This window comes from Nannospalax galili, unplaced genomic scaffold, assembly GCF_000622305.1.
Source record: "Nannospalax galili isolate Female #2095 unplaced genomic scaffold, S.galili_v1.0 scaffold34, whole genome shotgun sequence".
Classification (NCBI taxonomy): Eukaryota; Metazoa; Chordata; class Mammalia; order Rodentia; family Spalacidae; genus Nannospalax; species Nannospalax galili.
In genome coordinates, this window is record NW_008338996.1 from 8,482,345 (window position 1) to 8,506,050 (window position 23,706).

At 43.2% G+C, this 23,706-nt stretch overlaps 1 protein-coding gene and 1 long non-coding RNA gene across 2 annotated transcripts in view; one reads left to right on the top strand and one right to left on the bottom strand.

Moving 5' to 3' along the window:
- The window catches only part of LOC115070458, a 56,094-nt gene extending 47,127 nt beyond the window's left edge, over window positions 1-8,967 (bottom strand). The window contains exon 1 of the long non-coding RNA XR_003849613.1: window positions 8,848-8,967. This is a non-coding gene — a long non-coding RNA (uncharacterized LOC115070458). The remainder of the gene's footprint in view (window positions 1-8,847) is intronic.
- The window catches only part of Tnfsf8 (TNF superfamily member 8), a 27,464-nt gene extending 5,829 nt beyond the window's left edge, over window positions 1-21,635 (top strand). Inside the window, exons 2-4 of the mRNA XM_008833487.2 lie at window positions 5,452-5,494; window positions 18,159-18,230; window positions 20,909-21,635. Coding sequence (XP_008831709.1) covers window positions 5,452-5,494; window positions 18,159-18,230; window positions 20,909-21,303 — 510 coding nt within the window. The 3' untranslated portion in view covers window positions 21,304-21,635. The remainder of the gene's footprint in view (window positions 1-5,451; window positions 5,495-18,158; window positions 18,231-20,908) is intronic.
- Window positions 21,636-23,706: the final 2,071 nt, after the last annotated feature.

The window sequence follows — 23,706 nt, forward strand, 5'->3', positions numbered from 1 at the left end:
CCTCTGACCTCCACATGTGCAGCGCTGCACATGAACATGTACATAAACACATGAACATGTACATAAGCATGCGCTGCATGTATTCACATACATGTGAATGTGTGCATAAACATACACACACACACACACACACACACACACACACATACACACAAAGAAATATAGGCTTTCCAGCCCCACCCCAATTCTACATTGAATCGTGAACATGTACATAAGCATGCGCTGCATGTATTCACATACATGTGAACATGTGCATAAACATATACACACACACACACACACAAAGAAATATAGGCTTTCCAGCCCCACCCCAATTCTACATTGAATCAATATCTGCATTTTAACAATTTCTCCTTGAGGTCTGTAGGCACAGTAAAGTTGAAGGAGCCTTAAACTAACCATTGATCCTCCTCCCCTTAAGTGTTTGCTTTGTGACATTGACTCTCTTGAAGGTCCCAGGACAATTCTTTAGTAGAACAGTTTATATTCTGGGTCCATCTTGGGCTTACCCACAATTATGAAACCTTTTAAAAAATAGTTTATTTTTTTTATTTTATTTGTATGACTGTATTGCCCGCATCTATGTAAATGCATCCATGTCATGCAATACATGTGGAGGTTAGAAGGAGGCATCGGATTCCCCTAGAATTGGAGTTATGGACAGTTGTTAGCCACCACCTGGGTGCTGGGAATTGAACCCGGGTCCTCTGCAACAGCAGCCAGTGCTCTTGAACACTGAACCATCTCTCCAGCCCCAATAATTATGAAACCTTTTGGCACATTTATGGCATAGCTAGAGACACATGTCTAGTTTAGATGGTTATATGTTTAGTCCCTCGATTAAGGCAAAGCTACAGCTATCTTGTTTATGAAATATTTTCTTTCTCACAAATCTGTGGGCTAATCTGTGGGGTAACACTTGGAAGACATAAATGTCTTCTACTCAGCAATTTTGGCATTTCTTTATGATCCTTGTCTGAATCAGTTAACACCCGAGGAGATGATAAAAGAGGATTGTCTGATTCTATCATTCCATCTAAACACTAATCACATTCTTCTTTAGAGACATACTCCCCATTGGCAGGATGGAGGCAGGTGAAGGTGGGACCCAGTAATCAGACTGTGAGGATTATTATGGCCTGAACATTGGTCAGCCTCCAGAATGGACAAAGAAAGTAGGACTATGGGGGTGGAGAGATGGCTCAGTGGTTAAGAACACTGGCTGTTCTTTCAGAAGACCTGGGTTCGAATCCTAGCACCCACATGGCAGCTAACAACTGTCTGCAACTCCATTTCCAGGGCATCTGATGGCCTTTCCTGTCCTCCATGGGCATTGCATGACACAGGTGCACTTACATACATGCAGGCAATACACTCGTACACATAAAATAAAAAAAATAAAATATTTAAAAAGAAAGTAGGACTAGATGATGAAAACATGTTGATAGAGGAGGCTGAGAGGACAGAGTACCAAGTCCATCTTCAGACCAGGAAGGTCTCAAAAGCTCATATCAGAGACCACCCCCATAGCCAGCTTTTAAGACCACAGGTGCTCTGCTTGCCTTCTGAGTGACATCTTGAAGCCAGTGCTACTCGAGCAGTGACTCAGAAACACTGACATCAGCAAGAGACTAACTAAAGCTATAACACCTAGATCCTACCACAGACCTACTGAACCAAAATCCATATTTTCTTGAAGATCCTTATGGGATATTAAGTCTTTCAAAGTGGAAGTAGCACTTTTTTAAGCCGCCATGGTCCAAAGCCCACATTTTACAGACCTGCCAAAATGATGTCCCCAATAAATATACTCCTTTCCCTGGGGATTTTCTGTGATTGTCATTCACTCCCCAACTGTGTCTCAGGGGAACTTGTAGCCTGTTTTGTTCTGCCCTAATCTGCCCTTCAAAGCCTTCATGACCAAGTTTCTTGCCTCTAGGAGTTTTTGCAATCATTAACTCATTTCTCTGCATCTTGGACAATCCCTAGTTCTTGGGGTCCAGGTAAAGGTCAAATATGAAAGTACCCTGAAAGTATTTGTCCCCAGGAGTAGCCCTCATTAAGTACTTACTCCCGTTAGTTTGAAGATAATAGAGTGTGAACTCTGATCCAGAGCCCATCTTATAAGACAGTGGACGCCATAAAGGAATGGATATGGCATCCCTTCTGGAATATTCTGCACATTAGTTGCCTTTGATCATTTTCAGTAACGGAATATTTTGCTTCAAAAACAAATTTGGGAGCCAATTGCATTTGTACACCTGTGCTTTTCCTCTCTGCTCTCCACATCATTGCTCTGAAAACAAATGAGCCTTTGGGGGGTGGGGTATTAGGACAAATTAAACACATCATAAAGATGAAGGCAGTCCCCCAAATAGCTGCTGTTTTCAAACGACTGCTAACACTTTATATAGAATATCTTGTTATATCTGTCACAGCCCAGTGAAGGGATCATTGGCCTTTAATCACAGTAATTTAAGAAGAGAAGCAAACAGCTCCTTACGAAGATGTCTAGGATGAGAGTCATCTCACCTGAGGACAAACAGGCTAAGCATGGCTAGTCCCTTCTCCACACACAGAAAGGATTCCAGTATTGAGTTACTCATCAGATGTCCACAGAGGCTAAAAGAAAAGAGGAAGTATACTTAAGGAAGTGTAGCTGGTTGGTAACCATAGAGACTGAGTTTCCTGAGCTACTCAATGGGGCTGAGATAACAGTTTGGGAAGAGCCATTTGATTGCATCTGTGTCAAGCCACTGTCCCTATCTTCCTCAAAAACGAAGCCACTGAGCAGGATAGTTTTTATTTCCTTCAGTCAAATCCTGGGCAGGATTTCTTCAAAAGGATTTTATGGATAGCACTCAACATAGTGCCTGGGGCATAAACAGTCTGACAAATTCTAAAAGTCATCATCATGTCTAATGCTTGTAACCATCATCATGTCCTTAGACCTTGATTCTCCTCCCTCAGTGCAAGGACCGCTTGTGGAATGGAGAGCCGTAACAATAGACTGCTCTGTCCTTGGCCAGTGGAAAGCTCACTGGTGAGTTTTAATTCAAAATTGGCCCTTGACTCATCAGTACCTAGGCGTTCTTCCTACAAAATCAGCTTGATTGCCTGAAAGATGTCTGAGCTCATCTCTGGCCTTGACTCTGGAATTGTGTCTATTATGGGTAGCCAGAAGAAGCTGTGGAGATCTTGTGCTCTTCATCAGAGGAACTGCCACACTTCTGCCTTCGATTCCTCGGTCCCTGGGTGAGGACTAAGCTATGGGACTCTCTCTGTCCATGATTCGGCATTCTGTTGCCTGAAGTTAGGAAAACAGGTGACAGGCAAAAGCAAGCCCTTCCCGGACATGTTCTCACCCCTGTCCCAGATATCCCCCTACCTCCTCCCAGATATCTCTCACACCTTGATGCTCACAGGCGTTCTGGGGGCCAGGAGTATTGGCCTCACCTAGGAACTTGTGAGAAATACAGAAACCCAAGCTCTACCCATACCTGCTGCCTCAGAATCTACAGTCCAGCACAGTCCTCGGGTGATTCATGCACACACTAAAGTCTCAGAAAGACTATCTTAAAGCGCTTTGATTCTGTCATGGCTCCTGTTACAACTTGCCATTCTGATAGTTATTAGGTTTTAATTGGCTACCTTAGTGAACTACGTCCATAGCGTGCCTTTCAGTGACTAACACAATGCTTACCACAAACTGCCCAAAGCTGAATGAGTGATTCTCTCACTGGGATGGCTCTCTGCTAGGGCTGCTCTTCTAGAATCCTCTCTTGGTCTCTGGGCAGACTGAATGGTTGATGCATTCAATGATGCTAGTGCCTCATCTAAGTGGAAATGCCTTTTCTTGTGCATTTGTGCATCACACTAATGGATAGTCGTGCTTGGCAATAAATCAGCAGCTTAATACATTTTGAAATGTTGGCTGTTGTCTCACAGAGGCAACAGAAGGGGGAATTTTGTGATGTCAGGTTTTCCTATGAACCACATACGTAATTGTCCAACCACAAACTTAAAGCGTTGTTACCTAGGATAAGAACTCTCAAGAAATAAGGCACCAGCATCAGAATACCAGCAGAGGGGAAAGGACCTTCCAGACCAAGTTCACATCCCTTCCTCTGAGAAACTGAGGCCCAAAGGTACAGACTGACTTCACCCATCTCCAGATCAGTGTGATGCCCAGGCTTTGCCTTCGGAAGGCCACCATGAGTCAGTACCACATTTCTCAGAAAACAAAGTACCAGTTAAAGTGAAGGACAGAGTTCCTGGGACATAAATAAAAATGCCACCTCTCAGCATTTGTACAGAACACTAAGAAAATCAAACGCAGCCAAATGTCAGCCTCTTGCTTTGGTAGAGATTGGGAAAGTGGGTTTTTGTTTTGTTTTGTTTTGTTTTGTTTTCCCTGTAGTCACTCACCCCTCTCTAATCTTCCTTAATATCTTGGTTCAATGCACTGCAGGAGACTGCACCCTGTGCAGGTCAAAAGGTAAATGTGATACTCTGTTCTTTCTTAGGACACGTGACCTTAGGCACATCTCCCTGACTGATATGAGAAGAAGCAACGGGCACAGTGGAGAGGCAGTCTCTGAGGAATCTGTTAGGGAACTGTGTCTTTCCACCACCTCTGTGGTCACCCTCTGGGAACACCTGAACGACCCTCCTTTTTAATCCACTCTGACCCCCAGTACAGACTTTCCTCCTCAGCTGACAATGTTTCCATCAACCTCTTACTCATTTACATAAAAAACTATGTACACATTTACATTTGTTATAGAAAGTATAATGTGACTGTATAAAACATACACTTGTGTTAATGCTATATATTTATAAATATTTGTATAGTATAGTCAGGCATAAGTTGGTAATAAATCCATGAGGGCAGGGACCCAGTTTATTTATGATAGTGTCATGATTCTTGGAATATAAACATTCAGTTAATTCAGAATTTCCAACTGCAGTAGAGATAGAAATATATCTTCCAGGTATGTTTACAACATTTACAGATGAGCCAAATATGGAATGATAAAACCACATACATTTGTACACTTTATTTGATCTTATGTTGACTGAAGGGAAAAACAGTAATATGTGTAACCAAGAAGGAAGTTCTTGACCTGGAGGTAGGCACTCCGTCTGTCGTCCCTGAGCTCTGTGACCTTGCTGCCTTGGCCCCGGACAAGCTGTCTTACTTTGTTTCTTGCCTGTGGAATGTGAAGAGTGATCCCTGTCTTGTGTTTCTGGCAGACAGGTAATCAAACAGATGGACAGAAAGTCCACTGTAAATGAAATCAGTGAATTAATTTTCAAAATTTGAGAGTCAAATGGAGGGTGGATTCTAAATTGCACAGAACTTTGAGGAAAACCAAGGTGTAAAAGAAAATAATAAGCTGTTTTGCCTCAATGGTCATCTTCATCCTGCTCTTCTGTCTCTCCTTCTAGGACTCCACTCCAAGCACAACTGACAAGGTCCCCCTTAAAGGAGGTAAGATCTTGGATTTAGGAGTGAATGCAAAGGTGTAATACCTACTTATCAAACAGAAATGCCATGACTATGCCCATCAGGAGTGGGGCAGGGTAGAGCTGTGGGCTGCTCAGGCTGAGGAAATGCCTCTGACTCATCTGGGTAGCCTCTGATCACTGACTTTTAGCCTCACAAGCCTCCTACCTGCCCTCAATACTCCCACTAACAACATTCACCTCTGGCATAGCCATGGCACAGACCATGGCAGGGAACAAAGGAGTATTGTTTTGGAGTTGGAAACCATAAATTGGACAAATGTCGATCTGAATGAATCTTGACTCTAGTTCCCACTTGGAAGTCTGAATTATACAGCTCTTAAATGGGAATCCTAGTACTCACCTCATTGAGGTACCAGAGGAGCCAATCAGAACTAGTCCATAAATTGTTTGGCATGGTACCAGAATATAATAATGCTCAAATAACTGGCAACAGCAAAATACCTGAAGTTGAGAACCCATGAAAACAGACTTATTCCTCACCCCATACATTACCAGTCACTGAAGTTATGAACTAACATATTTTCCCAACTGGCTCCAGAGGGGATGTAAGCAGATTTCAGTTCACACTGAAGATTAAAATTTAGATCATCTGGATTAAGGTGTTCATGGTTCAGAGGAGGATAAGTCAGACTCACAGAGCAAGAAAGTATCTTGTCCAACATCATATGGGATAAACCAAAAGGTCCTCCACTCTAATTCACTTCATGTCTTTCTACCCAAAATATCAACCTACTCCTCAGTCCCATAACCTTCAGAAACTTGGTAGCAAGCACTGCTAGATAACCACGGAACCCAGAGCAGAAAGGAAAGGAGAAAGACTGGGTGGATGGTGGCTAGAGACACCTGACATCCTTGAGACCAGAGTACACAGATGACCTGGCCCCTCTCCTCACACCAACAGTATAACACTTAGAGTTTCTTTAGGGATACTCTTGACTATGTCTTTCCTACTGTCTCAACCAGAGACTTAGAAAGTAAGAACAAAGAGCCCTGGACCTTATGAAGAGTAAGAGGCCTTCTGAACCCTTTAAGACAGACGAATAATGTCAGCTTTATGAACTATATCTCAACCTTGGCTGGAATCACTTAGCCCCTAGAATGTGGTCTTATTTCCCATGCCTGTGTGATAATCACAGTAATGTAAAAAGGAGCAAGGTCAAGTGTAGAGGTCAGCAAACTTTTTCTATAGAAGTCCAGATAGTAAATATTCTAGGCTTTGCAAGCCTTGATGTCTTTGCTGTCATGAGCCCTGCTGTTACAGTGCTGAGGACAGCCAGACAACACATAAATGAGAGGGCGTGGCTACATTCCCCTAAAACTTTCTTTGCAGAATGAGGCGTTGGATTGGATTTGGCCCATAGACCGGAACTATACACTCCTGTGTTGGAGACGGCATAGGCTTTGGAGTTAAGTGTCCTCGCTAAATTGTAACATTCATGTCCTTGGGACTTTGCAAAAAACACTGATTCAATGTAATTCCTCCATCTCTGGACCCACCACACCACTGCCCCATCCACTTAGATTTTTCTAAGATTATAACTTGCCAGTTTGGAAGGGGCAGTAGTCATCTCCCATGGGATTATATCAACAGCAAGGATAATTTTGATTAGCCAACAGGACCCCGGTCATAGTGAATGGCTCCTTTTTCCTGCCTGTGGAGCACTCCAATCACAGATTACCAAGTACAGAAGCTCTAACTAGTGGTTCTGTCCCCAGAATACAGTTTACATGAGTCTACATGAACAATAAATAAAGAACAAAGTAGCCCCCTTTCTACATGGCCGGTTACATTTAAGGTAAGAACACTCTTTTTTGGAGAGATTGTCCTTCATCCGTGTTTTGGACTTTCATACTAAGAAGCTCGTGTAGATGGATGTTAAATTGGTTTGCTTTTTGACAGTTGTTTTAATAAGCATAAAATACAAAATTAAAAACCTGCTTTTCTCCGTATTGGTCCCCAACTTCTCATTTGAGGAAAAAACTTCATTAGTTCATGAAATCCCAAATTTGGGAGACTATGAATTTGATTACTTATAGATCCCTCCTTACCTAGGTTGACTAGGAATATCAAAATATAAAATAATAAAAAACTAGCCTCTGTTCACAATTCAGTGTTTCTGCAACCAGATTTTATTTTCCAATGCTGATAATACTCCCCATTGGGACTATAAAACTTTGGTTAAAGACTTTTCCTTTCTTCCTTTGAGTTGATTTTAGTGCCAGCCCTAAGATTGAGCAATAAGGGGGTGTGCGGGGAGGGGTATTTCCCTTAATACTCCAATTTGCTGCTAAGGATCTGAGGCCTAAGAAGTCAAGGTGACTTGCCAAGCGTCATGCAAGAGTTGATGGCAGAGCAAGGATGAGAATCTGGGGCTCCCTCTGTTGCCCCTATTTGAGGAGCTTCAGCTTTGAGGTGCTACCACCCTGCTACATGCAGCTACTGAATCTCCCTCTTTTAAGTCTACACTTTCCTTAGCTCTGCAAACTATGGACAGTGTAGCGGGGTAAAGCAAAAAGAATACCATCCGGGGGCAAGAACTGGGCCTCCACAGTATCAGTCTAGGTCTCTCTAAGAAAAGTCTTTTCTCCTTTCTATACCTCACTGTACTGAATATACTAAAGGAATTAGAAGTTGAGGCTGGGAGGTGGCTCTGGGAGTACAGTGTTTACTGCACAAGCAGGAGGACCTGAGTTGGATTCCCAACGCCCATGTAAAGAGCCAGGGGAGGTGGCACACACCTAAGATCCCAACGCTGAGGAGGCAGAGTCAGGAAGATCTCTGAGCCTCACTGGTCAGCCAATCTAGCCAAAACGGCAAGCTCCAGGTTCAGTAAAAGACCCTCTCTTAAAAAATAAGATGGAGCACAATTGAGAAAGACACCCAGTGTTGACCTCTGGCCTCTACATACATGTACATGCACACAAATGCCTATATAAACGTACACGCACTCATTTAAAATGTTATTAGACACTTCCTGAGACTAGAATTCTCTTGTTCTATATGTAAGAAAATAGCCTAACAATAACCTCAAGGAAATCTGAAGGCACAGCCTCCTTCACCAATAAGCCCATCTTAAACCTGTACAACAGCAAGTTATCCCTTTTGAAAAGAAAAGAGAGAGAGAGAGAGAGAGAGAAAGAAAGAAAGAAAGAAAGAAAGAAAGAAAGAAAGAAAGAAAGAAAGAAAGAAAGAGGGGGAGGGAGGGGGAGGGAGGAAGGAGGAGGGAAGGAGGGAAAGAAAGAGAGGAGGGAGGGAGAGAAGGAAGGAGGGAAGGAGGGAGCTATTGCAAGACATTCCAGGCAGAGCAGACCTACCTTCTAGAAATTCCTGGGAGAAAGCCCCAGGGGTAGCATGAGGTTTGTCACAAGGACAGAAGCCAGACATCTTCCAGGGAGCCCCCTCTGCCATAGTGGCTACTGGCAACTGTCTCCCATCGTCAGGAAACCAGCAGTGGCCAGAGCCTAGGATGCAGGGCCTTGCACACATGCTAAAGTAACCCAGCATGGGATATTCTTAGCTGCAGAGAAACCACAGAAAACCACGCCCATGTTGATAATGAGTTCTAGCACAAACTGATCATTCCTGGTCAGACTAGGCTGCAGACAACTGACACCTCACACCCACCCCACCGTGCTTGAGACTCATGTGCCAACTCACACACCATTCTGAGGATTCAGCTGGAGCCTCTGGCCAGCTAGAGCCCTAGGAAGAGAACCTCCTCCACTCTCTTCCTCTGGGTCTTATTCTCTCCTCTAGCAAATAGAGGTGACAATGACTCATGTATGAAGCCACCATAAGGAAGAAATTGGACTGAAAACATACCTTCATTTTTCCACTCGGCTTGAATCTAAAAGCAGAGGGTCTACTTTGCTCTTCCATGTTCAAATAAAATGATCGCATCTCCGCCACACACAGCCGTGTTCCAAGGGAGGCAGCTATGCTTCCCCTCATCATTTCTTGTGCTGATGCTCTCCTTCCACCATTTTTTAAATCTCATATGTCGCTTGTGCCATGGGCTTATTTGTCCAACTCTCAGATGACAGTCACCTTCACCTTGATTTCTCAGAGTTCCAACAGTACCACACACTTGTATGTAACAATGTCTACAGAAGGACTTGAGACACATGTGGAATCTGGCAGGGCAGCGTGGTGCAGCACAGTGCTGCCCAGTAGGTGGTAGAAACCTATGAGGCCCTGTCTTCTGAGGTTAAAGCTGTTCCAGTCACTAGGAACTTCTCAAAAGATAGCGCTCCTCCCTGTGGTACAGTGCCCCTACCATACATGCTCACCCACTGTCCTCTGACCTGCTTTCATGTCTTTCTCTTTATCTCCACACTTTTACACCCTCTTGCATATTGACTTCAGTTTGCATGATGGCTTTTGTCCTTTGATCTCACTCCCAGCATCTCAATATTCCCAAGGCCTTTTCATAACAGAACACCCCGCTAAATGCATAGCTCTTACCTGTGCCAGGTGAATGCTGCAAGTGAGATTTATGGCAGCTTTCCTGTGATACCCTGCTGCCTCTGCATGAGGCCCTGTCAGAGGAAGAATAATGAGATCCATGGGCATCAACAGTGTGCCACGAGAGTTGATTGCACATGACTCCCTTGTCCTGTCCTCAAAGCAAAGCCCCAAAGAGAATTGTCAGCCTCACTTTATATGTAAGGAAACAGGAGAACAGAAAATTTAACTTGCCTAAGAGTTCAGTGACTCAGGAGTAGGCAAGGCCACTAAGCCAGGACTCAATGGTAGAACACTTCCTTCTGGCACCCTATCTGTCCTCAGGTCTAGAATCCTTCATCTGCACCCACTTTACAGCTGATTGGCCCCTCTCTCTGCAGCATACTCTATTACCAAGCTCTGGAACTGAGAAAACCACTGGGGCTTGTGGGCAAGCTTGAGGGGTCATGTGACCTGATGTGATTCCATTCCCCTTGCCTGTCAATAGAAAGAGATTTGTCTTTCCTGCACATGCTGAAACTTCTCGCACCCAGGGTTCTAGGAGGCCCTAAGGCCTCAGACAGTAGATGCAGGTCCTAAATGACCCTTTCTGCTCACTCTCCAACCTGGCCTGACTTCTAGCTCCAACTGAAGATGGGCCCCAAGGGCAGAGAACTGGACTGGAACGTGGTATCTTTATATTCCCATCCTGAAACTTAAAGTAACGGTTTTCCCGCTCAGATTCTTCTGTTTGCTACTTCTTAAGGATTGGATGAGGGGTAAACCTCATGGCTGAAATTCAGGGTGGATTTTGTTTCCAATAGAACAGCCTAGGAATCAAGTCACCACCCTAGAATTCTCTGACCATGTCACTACCCTGGCACTTTTTACATATTTTGGAAAATTGCCCTCCTTGCCCTCCCTAGCTAAAAAGAAAATAGAGGCATCAAAGGGAACTAAATGCGGTAGATTCTATAATAAAGAAATATCAAGAGTAACAAAACTGAACCAAGGAGACTGGTTTCTCCCCAGTGTTCTGCTGACCCAGATGGTCAACGGCCGCATGCCATATGGAATCAGCCTTTCCGGGGTTCTACAGTGAAGACAGAGGGGACAACGTGAAGGAACAGCAGCCTTCCTTCTCCTCCCCGCCCCTTCCCTAGGGAAAACGCACACTGTCTGAAAAGTTGGACTCTGTCAGCAGGAAGGCGCTGAATCCAGAATGCCTAATTTGCCAAGTTTGCTACGTTTTGTTTTCTTCTTTCTTTTCTTTCTCCTTCACAGCAGGGTGGGATGCTCAGAGGGTAAATTGCTTTTCAGATGCTCACTTCACTGGCCACAAGGAGCCTGTATGTTTCTCCATTTGCTCTGGACACTCTCACTAAAACCCTCTCTTAAACTCGTAGTCTTTTTCTCAAGGCAGAGATAATAGGAATTAAGAATATCTCTTCCAGAAATATCCCAGGAAATGAGCTGCTCAGGTAGGTGTGGAATAAGGTCCTAGGGCAGCATCTAGGTTCTAAAGACACTGTTCCTCACACACAAAAAGAGGGAGGAAGAAAGAAAAGAGGGGAGGTGCAGGGAGGAAAGCAGAGAAGAAAAGGAAGGTGATGAGGCCGCTGAGGTGTGTGTGAGAGTTTAGACTAGAATTGACAGATACAATTCACCAGTCTCTAACTGAAGAGGAAATCTCAGAATTCTTTGCCACTAAAGCACTTTAAGGAAGAAAGGTGGGAGGGAGGAGGAACAGAACTAGACTATTCCTCAAACTGGTTCCTTTTATTTAAGCTCCAACACAATTTCTGTGGTCTTGGGTCTCTGCCAGCCAGGTAGCACAGACCCTAAACCGGAGAAGGGAAGTCAACCATTATCTGCTGTTTGGATGGTATGCAGCAGGCTTATTGTTATACATTATTTCATTTAATCTTGCCAACTGTCGAGGTAATTATTATTATTATTATTATTATTATTATTATTATTATTGTCACTCTGGGGAAGAAAGAACAGTTCAGAGAAGCACACAGACTTGTGCCAAGCCCTCTACTAAGTAGCAGAGGTAGGATTTGAACCCAAGTGTGTCTGGCCCAAAGCCCGGCTTTCCGAGAATGTGTGCGTTATTTCTGCATTGCAAATAAGCTACAGGTAAGGTTGTAGATATTATTTAGACTGTTAGAGGAGTTCAAAGATGTTTCTTAAACATCCCCAATGTCAGTTTCATCTACCTTCAATATAAATCAATTCCAAGGAAGAATCCCTAGGGTCAGATGTGTTTATCTTGCATACTGCAACAAATTAAGATTTAAAAGAACTCCAGCTGCCCCCAAAACATTCACAGTATTTACATAATTTGGACTTAATCTCAATCTGTATTTACTGATAATTTTCTCTGTGCTCAACAGTAAGCATGCTGTTATAAACCCAGGGTCATCCAGCCAACCTTTTACAAATGGCTTTTTCTACAGTCCACAGCTCTGTCAGTAGTTGGCCTGGTGACATCAAGGAAGTAGTTAGATTGAAGCCCTGTAAAGTATCCCTCAGTTAAGAATTGACATTGAAGAAAAAAAAAAAAAAGGAAATAATTGACATTGATCCCAAATGCTACTGAGAGTGGAAATTTCTCTAGATGTTGATTTTGGGATTCTCCTGCTTATCCTCCAAGGCAGATGGAACTAAAATACAGAGTCCTGTTTTTTTAAAGGATTAAGATATTTTCAGAATGGAAGGAGCATTCTTCAACCGTCTCTAAAGGGATCAGATAGCCTCAAACACTTAGGTAAACAACCAAAGAACTCCAGTCCATCAGGTACCACCACATACTTCATTTTAATGAGCATCTCATTAGCCAGTTTGCCCTGCTACATGACATTACGAAGCTGTGCCAAGATAACAAGCAAAAGCGGCAGGAAGAGAAAGGGCCTAACTTTTACAGAGTGTCTGCTAGCCACGTGTTACCCTGGTTACTTGGCATCCATAATCTCACTGTGTGACGTAACAGGCACACATCTGTGTTGATTGTTACCAACCTCACTTCACTGGTGAGGGGAATCTTCACCAGAACCATGTGCTCTTGTGAGAAACACCGCCCCCCACCTCAACTAGTCCTTATAACAAAGGTGCTGTACAGCTGGAAGCCCCCTGACATTAAGTCACATGCCATCTGACTAGAGTGAGCAGCATGGTTTCTTTGACCCTGATACAGTTGCCCTGAGTTTACTGCCTCTTTATAAGAGCCCAGTTATCCATGACTTGGCAGGGTTCAGTGCTTGGACTTGAAGTTAGCTACTGGCATTCTTCCACAGGGCGGATCAGGAAGGCTCATTAAGGTTGTTTTCCCAGCACCTTCAGCTGTCTCAAGGCTTCACTTCCAGTGTGTGAAATGGCTGCAGACTCACTTCTACTGAACAGAGCCCTCCATGTTCCACAGGAAGACTAAAAGACAACGACAAAGCTCAGCACAAGGAATCAGGAGCCCTGGGTTGTGAACCCAACTTTGCTACTTATTTATGTACCATAGTCTTGAAATCCTCACTCTCTCTGAGCTCAGCCTTCCCATTCATAAAACCATGATAACATGACCCTTTCGGTCCAACATTATGAAAGTCAAGGGTCAAGGAGAGGTCTAGTTTGTTTGCCACAATCCTGATATTCTAGAACATGGTCCTTTTACCTTTTCAGTCATCTTCAACAATTCTCTCTCTATCTCTTTGTCTCTGTCTCTCTCTCTGTCTCTGTCTCCCCCCCTCCCCCCGGTGAAACCAGCCAGTAAGCTTTCACTAGCACCTTTTTTCTCTAGCCTTCCCAATAAAGCCAAAGAATTGTCCACCATTTTTCCAAAAGAGGCCAGAGCTTGAAAACAAAATACAACGTACCAACTAAAGCTTTGGTCTTCTAAGAAATTTGTGGAGTGAATCAATGATCTGAAGACAGAATGGCCCTCAGAAGGGGGTGGAGCTCTGTGCTCTGGTCCTGTTTCTGTTACTAACTCACTGGGTGACCTAGGACAGCCTGCAATGTGGGCAACTTTGAGAGGAAAGGAATTAAGTTTTTGCTGAGCTTGGACCTGGTGCTCTCAGAAGGCACTTCCATTTCTAAAACCCATACAAATTCTTCAAGAACCAGACTGCTCATACCTTAGATTATCCCCACAGTGAAAATTTTCTCTTCTGTCACTGGTGTCTCTGAAAATCTGAATGTGTGCAGTCTCCTACCTGGGATGGAGCAACACGTACCTAAAGATCAACAGTTAGACCAGGACTGACTTCCTGGCTCCAGCCTCCCCTGAGCCCTATAGCAGTCCCGACAGTGCAGAGGTGCATCAGCACAGCTTTCCAGAATCATCTAAAGGGTTCTTCTAGATCATCAGTCCACAGCATTGTCCATCTAGATGGGGACACTAGATCCTGAAAGAGGAACTTCCAGGATTCTGACTTCCAAACCATCCATCAACGTAACCTCCACCTCCAGGCAGTTTTCATATTGATCATGTTCCACTTCTCAAACCAAACCCTTCCAGACATCACATTCACTGGAGAAATGAATACAACAGAGTTGATAGTCCAAGCTCCCAAACTGCAAGGCTTTGGGACCATAACAGGATTCCTGCTGCATGGCGCACCCTCTAGAAGTCACTCCTTCTTGTCTTAATGCCAAAAGCAAAGATTTTATTAGGGATTTGCTGAGAATGAGGAGCCTTGAGCTTCATGGATAGTGCCCCACAGAATGTTATCTAGGCCTTTATAAGAGCCCCCAGAGCATCTCCCTCCTCCTTGAAGAGCACTGACTGGCCAAATGGTCAGACTTCCATCTCTGTGATTTATAACTTGGATGTTCTTAGTTTAGATCTATCCCTGGCCATATCTGAGAAAGGGAGGTAAGAGTGGTTTTAGCCATATGAAGACTTTTTCTTCTTCAGAAACCATGGAATACTCAGTGTTTGGGCCCCAGCAAGTAGCCTGCACAGTCTTCTTGCTGACAACTTTGTCAAATGTGGAATGACAGATTGTGCCCTCCTCTGGGGCCTGCTCCAAGTTCAAAAGTGCCATTCCCTCAATAACTGCTTCCAGCTCCCTTCCTGAACCAGCTCCAGCAGTGTCATTCATAAAAGGAGATGCTCATGTTTCTCCTTCAGCATGAAACTTTCTAAATGATTCTTTAAGAAAAACTAAAACATGCTTGCCATTTCACTTCAGGAAATGCAAATGCTTCAAAATAAGGTTACTTTTTTCCATCGTCGGGTTTCTCAGAACTGCAACTGAGGTCACCCCACTGAATATGTGAAGAGAAAGGGGAAAAACAGCAAAAGAACCTGTGTGAGAGAGGCAAGCCTGGGCTTGTACTTCTGAACCACCTGTTTGTGGATGCTCAGCTGATACAGATGTCACCACAAGCCACCTGATCTGAAGGGGCCTTAGGCCAGGAGGGCAGAGCCCGTTTTTGATGTGACATGCTGGCTTTGGTCCAGGGCATGAGTTCCACTCTCCTATCTAACCTAGTCAGCAGAGTCTGTGAGAGTAAGGTCCATGTTCTTCATCCCCAAGGGCAAAGGGAAGCCAAGCATCTCCACTCAAGGCACTGATGCCCTAACTACTTAGCTGGTCTCCACAGAGGGAAATAAGAGAGACGTATTAGATGACTCGATTGCATCTTCTGGGATGAGCAATATGAAGATAATAAAATTAGTCTCTTCCAGGGTATGTTTCAAAGTAGAAACGGCCTGATGAAGGTAGAGGTCCCAGATGGAGGGAACACCAGGTATGCAGGTGGAATGAAAAACCCATGTGGTTGTTTGGGGGCACTGCAAGCCTTCAGACTCCAGTAGAGTGTTCAAAAATCTGCTTGGGCATTATAGTCGCACTGGCTGAATTTTAATCTCCATCCTACTAGCTATGTGGATAAGAACAAGCCACTTAACCTTCTAAACCCTTAGTTTCCGTGTGTGTGTGTGTGTGTGTGTGTGTGTGTGTGTGTTGTAATTTGACTTCTATTGCTGTGATAAAACACTCTGACCAAAAGCAACTTAGAGGAGGGAAGTGTTTATTTTCGTTTACAGGTTACAGTCCATTAGTGAGGGGAATCAGGGGAGGTACTCCAAGCAGGAACTTGAATCAGAAACCATGGAGAATCACTGCTTGCTGGCTCACTCAGGCCTATGCTCAGTTAACTTTCTTATACAGCTCAGGACCACCTACCCAGGGAACACCACCACCCACTGTGGGCTGGGCCCTCTTATATCAATTAACTGTCAAAACAATCCCCCACAGACCTACCCACAGGCCAATCTGATCCAGGAAATTCCTCAACCGAGGCTTTCCTTTCAGGTGAATCTAGGTTGTGTCAGGTGGACTAAGCTAACTCAAACAATGTAATAGAACTAATTATAAACTGTCTCTCATAGGATGGTACTGAAATGGAAATGAAGTAATGCATGTAACATGTTCAACAAAGTATCTCAAAAATAGCCATCACACAATACTCTTTGCTTATGATGATGTTGATGATGGTGATTTTTAGCATGTATAATAAAAGGGGAAGAGGAAAGATGGCGGGGGCAGGTGAGGCTGAAAAGGTTGCTGAGAAGAGTCAGAACCGAGGGGTCCTGAATACCACCCTGACGACCTTAAACCTGGTCCTGTAGGCAACAGATGTTTAGACAGTGGTTCCAAGCAAAGAGATCCATCCAGAACTGCCTCCCTCTGGTCCCTTCTGATTGATAGTCCACAGCCTCAAAGAGGAGACTGAACCTTGGGAGTCAAATAGCAGTCATGGTATGTTAGAAGAATATTAGCCTTTGGTGTTCAGGTTCTAATCATGCACACCCTGAGAATACGTGCCAGGGCAGCAGGAGGCAGGACAGGAACAAACTGTTTGAATGATGAGTACAGCCCTTTCTGGGCCAGAAGTTGTATGTGAGTCTAGAGCTGCTAAGGGTGAAACCTGCCCCTCTTTTCCTGGGGGTACCTCTAGCAATGAGCTTACTCAGACAGCAGAGGGAACTCTTCCCCTGAACGTTTAACTACTCTCAGTCTCCAGGGACTTTCTCAGCTCTGGGCAGAGAAAGTACTTAAGTAGGTTGGGAGCCTTGGACATACTATTCAGAGAAACAGTTAGCAAACACAGCAGGGTATGGTTCCCATTGCAGGAGCCTGAGGCTGTTAGTCTCTGATGGACAGACTAAATGGTCATCTCTGGTAGCATCATTAAAAGCATATCAATGTCAGCTTGGAGAGCTCCCAGTTTTACAGACAGGAGAACCAAGGCCCGAAGAAGAGAAGAGATTTGTTCCAAATAAATTGAATTTGTGAGGCATTGCAGGAAATGTATAATTTGGTTCTTTGCATACAAAAATAGTTGCTACAATAAGAAAATGCTAAAGTACCATCCCTGGTGAAAATATTAAAATATTTCTATTTCTCAAATACCATAATGACATAAATGCTGTGTTTGTCTCTGCCAAAGAAGCCCCAGATGGAGGCCTCCTGATATTAATCATTGTCATGAATGCTCTGTCCTCTTAAAATTGAGTGAAATGTTTTTATCTTTGTTGTCTAGCAAGTGGTCCTGAAAAAGAAATTCTGGCCTCTGGAATCAGACAGACATGGGGATTCCCAACATTTCCACAAGCTCCCTTGACCTTCAGCACATCATTGAATGTCTTTAGACATCAGAGCTAGCCCTTCAGGATTAGTCAGGGAACCAGATTAACTGATGCAGGGTAAAGGCACAGAGTCAGATGTGCACGCAGAGGGTAGGACAGCATGAACTACCATCGGTGTTGCCATTGTAATGACTGGTGCAGGTACTTAAGCTGGGTTGCATGGGACTCCCAGTCTCTCCCTACCTTTAAGAGGCATTTAATAAAACCTCTTTCTTGGAGATGCTGCAAAGATGAAAGGAAAAGAAACAGAGATTGTCAAGGATGGTGCCCTGGGCATTAGAGGAACTCGGGTCACCTTTGATTGGCTTCTGTAGAGTTCTGTAAAAGCCCAAGTGGAAGCAATCAATAAAAACTAAATCCTAGAAAAGTGAAAATCCTAAGCTATTTGACAGCAAAGAACAAAAGTTTTTCTTTTACCCCTCAAACAGAAACAGAATAGTAATTGTCAATATCAAAGGGTCACAGAGATAGGGTTGTCTACAGTCCCCAGAGGAGCAAAAGACAATTCATACCTGATCTCGTTTTTAGGGAATTGCTCAGAGGACCTCTTATGTATCCTGAAAAGGGCTCCAGTCAACAAGTCAAGGGCCTACCTCCAAGGTCAGTAACCAAATTCAGAAAACTCTAACCCCACAAAAGCCACATCCTGTGTCCATTTCTTTTCTTTAAATTTTTATTTGTATTCTATTTAATATGTATGAGTGTTTTGCCTGCATGTATATAAATGTATCATGTGTGTACAATGCTGTCGAAGCAAGAAGAGGGCGGTCCCCTGGAACTGGAGTTATTAATGGCTGCTTGTTAGCCATGATGTGGGTGCTGGGAACCAAACCAGGTCTTCTGGAAGAGCAGCCAGTGCTCTTAACCACTGAGCCATCCTTCCAGCCCCTCCTGTGTCGCTTTCTAATCCAGAAGATCTACTTGGGAGCATGTGGCTGAGTGTGCCCAGCAGGTGTGCCATATTTTTTTAATGTATTTTGTTTTGCTGTCTTTTTGAGACAGGGTCTCCCTGTAGCCCCAGCTGCCCTGGAACTCACTATGTAGACCAGGTTGGCCTTGATCTCACAGAAATCTGCTTGCCTCTGCCTCCCAATGCTAGAATTAAAAGCATGCGCCACTATGTCAGGCTTGTGCCATATACTTAAAAATTTAATTTGAATGACTTAGAGGAAGAAGGGAAATGTTTCTCTCTTCAGCCCCACTCACTGCTTTATATTGCCTACTTGGCCCCTGAAGGCTCTTTTGTCCCTCCCTCACCTCCACTACCGTGCCTCTGCCTCCATCACCTGCACTCCTGTCTGTTCAGCCACCTACGAGTTTTGGACCACATGTGTAGTCTTTTTTTTCTAATGCAAAGAAAGCGCACCCTCCATCTCTACCTCTATGAAGTTATTCATAGAGGAACTACAAAATTGCCTGGTCCCCAGATTGACAGCTTAATGAACATATTGGCAAAGGGTCTGTTTGCATATTGCAGTGTGATTCACGTAAGGGTCCTTATAAATGAAACAGTGAGAGGCGCTTATACTGTGAAAGAATGAGATATGGAAGAGATGACCAAGATTCCCTGAATAGCCATTCTGCTCATTTTAAAAATTCAATTTTGCAGTTAGATTAGTTTTTGCCTTTCAATTGAATTGCAACAAGGTTTGGAGGGAAAGCCTAGAATCAATTAAAAGCAGCATGTCAGTTTCCCAGCTCTGAAGGCACCTTGCCAGTCAGTGTTAATTTTCATTTGTTAGGATTCACAGACTTGGATTTGACACAAATGTGTGTGCTTAGAGGCTTGGTTAATTCTCTGCCTTTCTATAAACCCCAGGTGGCAGAGCCCCTTGCTATGCACGTGAGGGGCCCATACAATGATGTTTGGCTGTCCTTCCAAGAAAGGAGACGTTCAAAAATTCAGAACATGTTAAAGAATGTATCTTATTTTAAGCATTTTATTAGCATATATTAATCATACAAAATAATGAGTTTCCTTGTGACATTTCCATACATGCATATAAGGTAATTTGATTTTATCTTAATTTAAAGTTAATGGAGATTCTCCTGGACAATTTGATACTTAAATCGATTATAACATGAACAACACTGAATAACCCAACTCCGACACTACCTGTGATACCTACCAAAAGAGTATTCAACACTAAATGCTCTTGATAACGATTCAAGAGTCCAGACCTTGTGCAAAATACAGGTCAAGTGCTTATAGTCTAAAGGGGGAAAGAAAGGCCTGGTGAGGTAGCTCATTTGATAAAGAGCTTGTCTTATACACATGAGGAAGTAGGTTCAAGCCCTAGAACTCAAGTGAAAAAAAAAAAAAAACCCAGGTGTGATACCTATACTTGTAAATCAGTCATGGAGAGATAAAGAAGTGGGAATCACTGGACCTCATGGGCCACCCACCCTAGCCTACACTTCAGACTAGTGAGAAAACCTATTTCAAAAAACAAGGTGGGGGGTGGAGAGATGGCTCAGCAGTTAAGAACACTGGCTGTTCTTGCAGAAGACTCAGGTTCAAATCCCAGTACCCACATGGCAGCTAACAGCTGTAACTCCAGTTCCAGGGGATCCAACAGCCTCTTCTGTCCTCCCCGGGCATTTCACAACATGGGTTCACTTACATATATGCAGGCATAACACTCATACACATAAAATAAAAATAATAAATAAAAAAACAAGGTGAATTGTGCATGAAGAATTACACTCCAAGTTGTCTAGCCCATACACATGCATGCATACACACCCCAACAGCGACCCCCATCTACACACACACACACACACACACACACACACACACACACACACTTTTTAAACCCTGGAGATGTATCTTTCCAAGGGACTGAAGGAGAAGAGAACTAATTCATACACTTTGTGATTTCAGTCTTGTTCTTTTGCCCATTTTGGATATGTGTACCAAAGAATAAAAACAGGAACTAATAATAACAATCACATAATAGAATGATTTTTAAGAGGAAACCAGCTATAGGAATGGTCTTCCTTTATGAAATCCTCCTATAGAAGTTTTTCCTTTTCCAACCATCTAGCTTTGAGCACTAGAGAAGAGGAAGAGATGGTTTTCTACCAATGCCTTGAAAAGTAAATTCTAGAATGAGATATGGAGAAGCGTTTCTAGAAAGAGCACCTTAGAAGATGTTTGAATGTTTGGGACAGCAAGCAAAATTCTAGAAAACATGAGTCTTGAATGGGAACTTTGAAAGACAGGCTTCCAATTTGTACCTAAAATGTGGTCAATAATTCTGTTTTTATCCTTCTAGTGTCCAAACACCTCAATGATACCAAGTTGTCTTGGAACCAAGACGGCATCATCCATGGAGTCAGATACCAGGATGGGAACCTGGTGATCCAGTTCCCAGGCTGGTACTTTATCATTTGCCAGCTGCAGTTTCTTGTGCAATGCTCAAATCATTCTGTGGACCTGACATTGCAGCTTCTTGTTAACACCACAGTCAAAAAACAGGCACTGGTAACAGTGTGCGAGTCTGGGATGCAAACCAAAATCATATATCAGAATCTCTCTCAGTTCTTACTGGATTATTTGCAAGTCAACACCACCATATCAGTCATGGTGAATAAGTTCCAGTATGTGGATACAAGCACTTTTCCTCTTGAGAATGTGTTGTCTATCTTCTTATATAGTAGTTCAGACTGAATAGTGGCTCTTGGCCTTCAGATAGAACCATACAATACTTGACCTATCAAAAACGGGCAAAAAAAAAATATGTTAGAACAAGACTAAGATCACAAAGTGTATGAATTAATGCTCTTCTCCTCTGGTCCCTTGGAAAGATACATCTCCAGGGTTTAAAAAGTGGAGACTCATTGAGATGGATGGCAAGGAAGCAGTGTAGTATGTGGACAGAGGTCCCACAGGGAAACCAGAAGTGATTGGGTTTCCCCAGTCTAACCACTATTCACTATTTGACCTTGAGCCATTTTTCTTCTCCCTGGAACTTGGGGTCTGGGTCTGAAAAAGTCTGAAAAATTAAGAGACTGGATTTGTATCTCTCCAAAACCCCCTTCATCTTAGAAGATCATACTTGTGAGCTAAATAAGATTCCAGGCAGAGTTCTGGAAGCTTGTAAGCCCAGTATAAAATTGATGGTACCAGTGACGATAGTTGCAGGTCATCACAGCAGGTCATATGGACAAGGTTCGTGGTGCCTTACAAAATGATGCTTCACCAGCTTGTAGTGGCCAAGCTGATGCTGTCCCTTACCTATGGAGTGGCAGCTTCCATCTCCTGCATGATATATATGATGGTCATTCCTTGCTTCAAACACCTTGCTCAGTCCAAACTGTTGAGAGACGATGATCCTGAAAACAGTGAGAACTCCTGGGCAACAAACAGCAACTGCCTCTCCTGACCTGGGAAACCATGAGATTCCCTTGTCTACTACATCAAGCTTGAGATTTCTGCATCATCTTGAGAGGTCCCTTCTTGAAGGATTTTGACAAACCATTCAAGTTGGTGTGAAGCCTTGGGGGTATGCTTTGGTAAGAAAAAAGAACCCTCCAGTGTTATGCAAAAGAATGGAGCAAAATATGTATTTGTCTCAAGAAGAGGAGAAAAATAAAGTTTTTCAGAGAAATACTAGAAAAGATTTTAAAAGAAAATAAGAAAACCCAGCTATTGTGATGTGGATGAGAGGGCCACAGGAAAATAAAATGATCCAGGGGAATGGCTAAGTCTTTGCTGAAAAGCAAGCTAAATCAGCCTCTTCCTAGGTTAAAAAAAATTTCTCTATGAAATAGTAAAGTTTACTTTTCTCTTGAAGTCTCTCTGTGAGTAGATTCTTCCAGAGGAGTGGGTATTGATATTGGAAGAAAGGTTGAGGTGCACAAGTCAAGTTACACATAGTCAAATAGAAGCAGGTTTTAAGGACATGATGCTAGAAAATAAGGGAACAGCTGACATTTGTGCTATACTCAAATATAGGCAAGTGAATCTTAGGTTAAATCAACTCATGCTTTCTAGAACAATCTATGCAACCTGTGTGTAAACTAAGCAGTGTTCTCCCTTCGCAGTTCCTAACTCAGGAAAGATTCCATTTTCAGTTTCCACAAACTGTCCTCTGAGCAGAGGTACCTGACCCCTGCCTTGTGATTGGTTCCTAATCAAAGTCTCCATCAAACTGTGACCATAAAGTCAACAGCTAAAGAGAGGACGCTTCATTTAAAGGATAAAATGTAGCAAAATTGAAGTAACTAACAGACAATAATTATTAATGTCAAATAGTAGATGAATAGAAAATGGACAATACAGGAAACTGATTCTAAATTCTATGCTTTTGAAGGTTAACCAGCTCCCTAGGAATTTTATGGCAGATCTGTATTACTTATATTTCCTTGTTGTGACAGACAAAATACCTGACAGAAGCAACCTAAGAGAAGAATTTACTTTGATTCATGATTTATGAAAGGATATGGTCCACCATAGAGGCAAGGCAAGGAGGACGAGTGTGCAGTCAGGAAGCAGAGAGAGATGGAGACTAGTATTTCACTCAGTTCCTCCTGTTTTCCATCTAATTCAGTCCAGGACCCCAGTCCATGAGATAGGACTACCCACATTCAGGGTAGGTCTTCTCTCAGAAGCTTTCTAGGAGCATCCTCACAGATATATCCAGAGTTGTGTCTTCTAAGTGATTCGAAACAAAACACGGTTCTTTAGTAAAACTTCAGTGAGCTAATGCACTCTACCCTCCTGTGTTCCTCTTACACTCTACCCACAGTACACGTACACAGAGTACACTTGCAGAACTTGTAGAGGATGAGGTGTGCAAGTTGATGGCCATACTCACTCAGTAATTCTATTTTTACCCCTACAAACTATGTGATTTTGATAACTTATTAGAATTCCCCCAGCCACTTAAAAGTTGACTCAGAGAACATCCCAGTATCCAGTTTTCTGTCAACAGGAAAAAGTGCTGAAGGAATTTGGTGAGAAGCTAATGACAAAGAAGGGTTCCAGAATCCTAGGATACCATTGAACACTGTGAAACAGAGAACAAAACTTTTAATTTAATTAAAAAGATACATAAGTCAGCTAGCATCA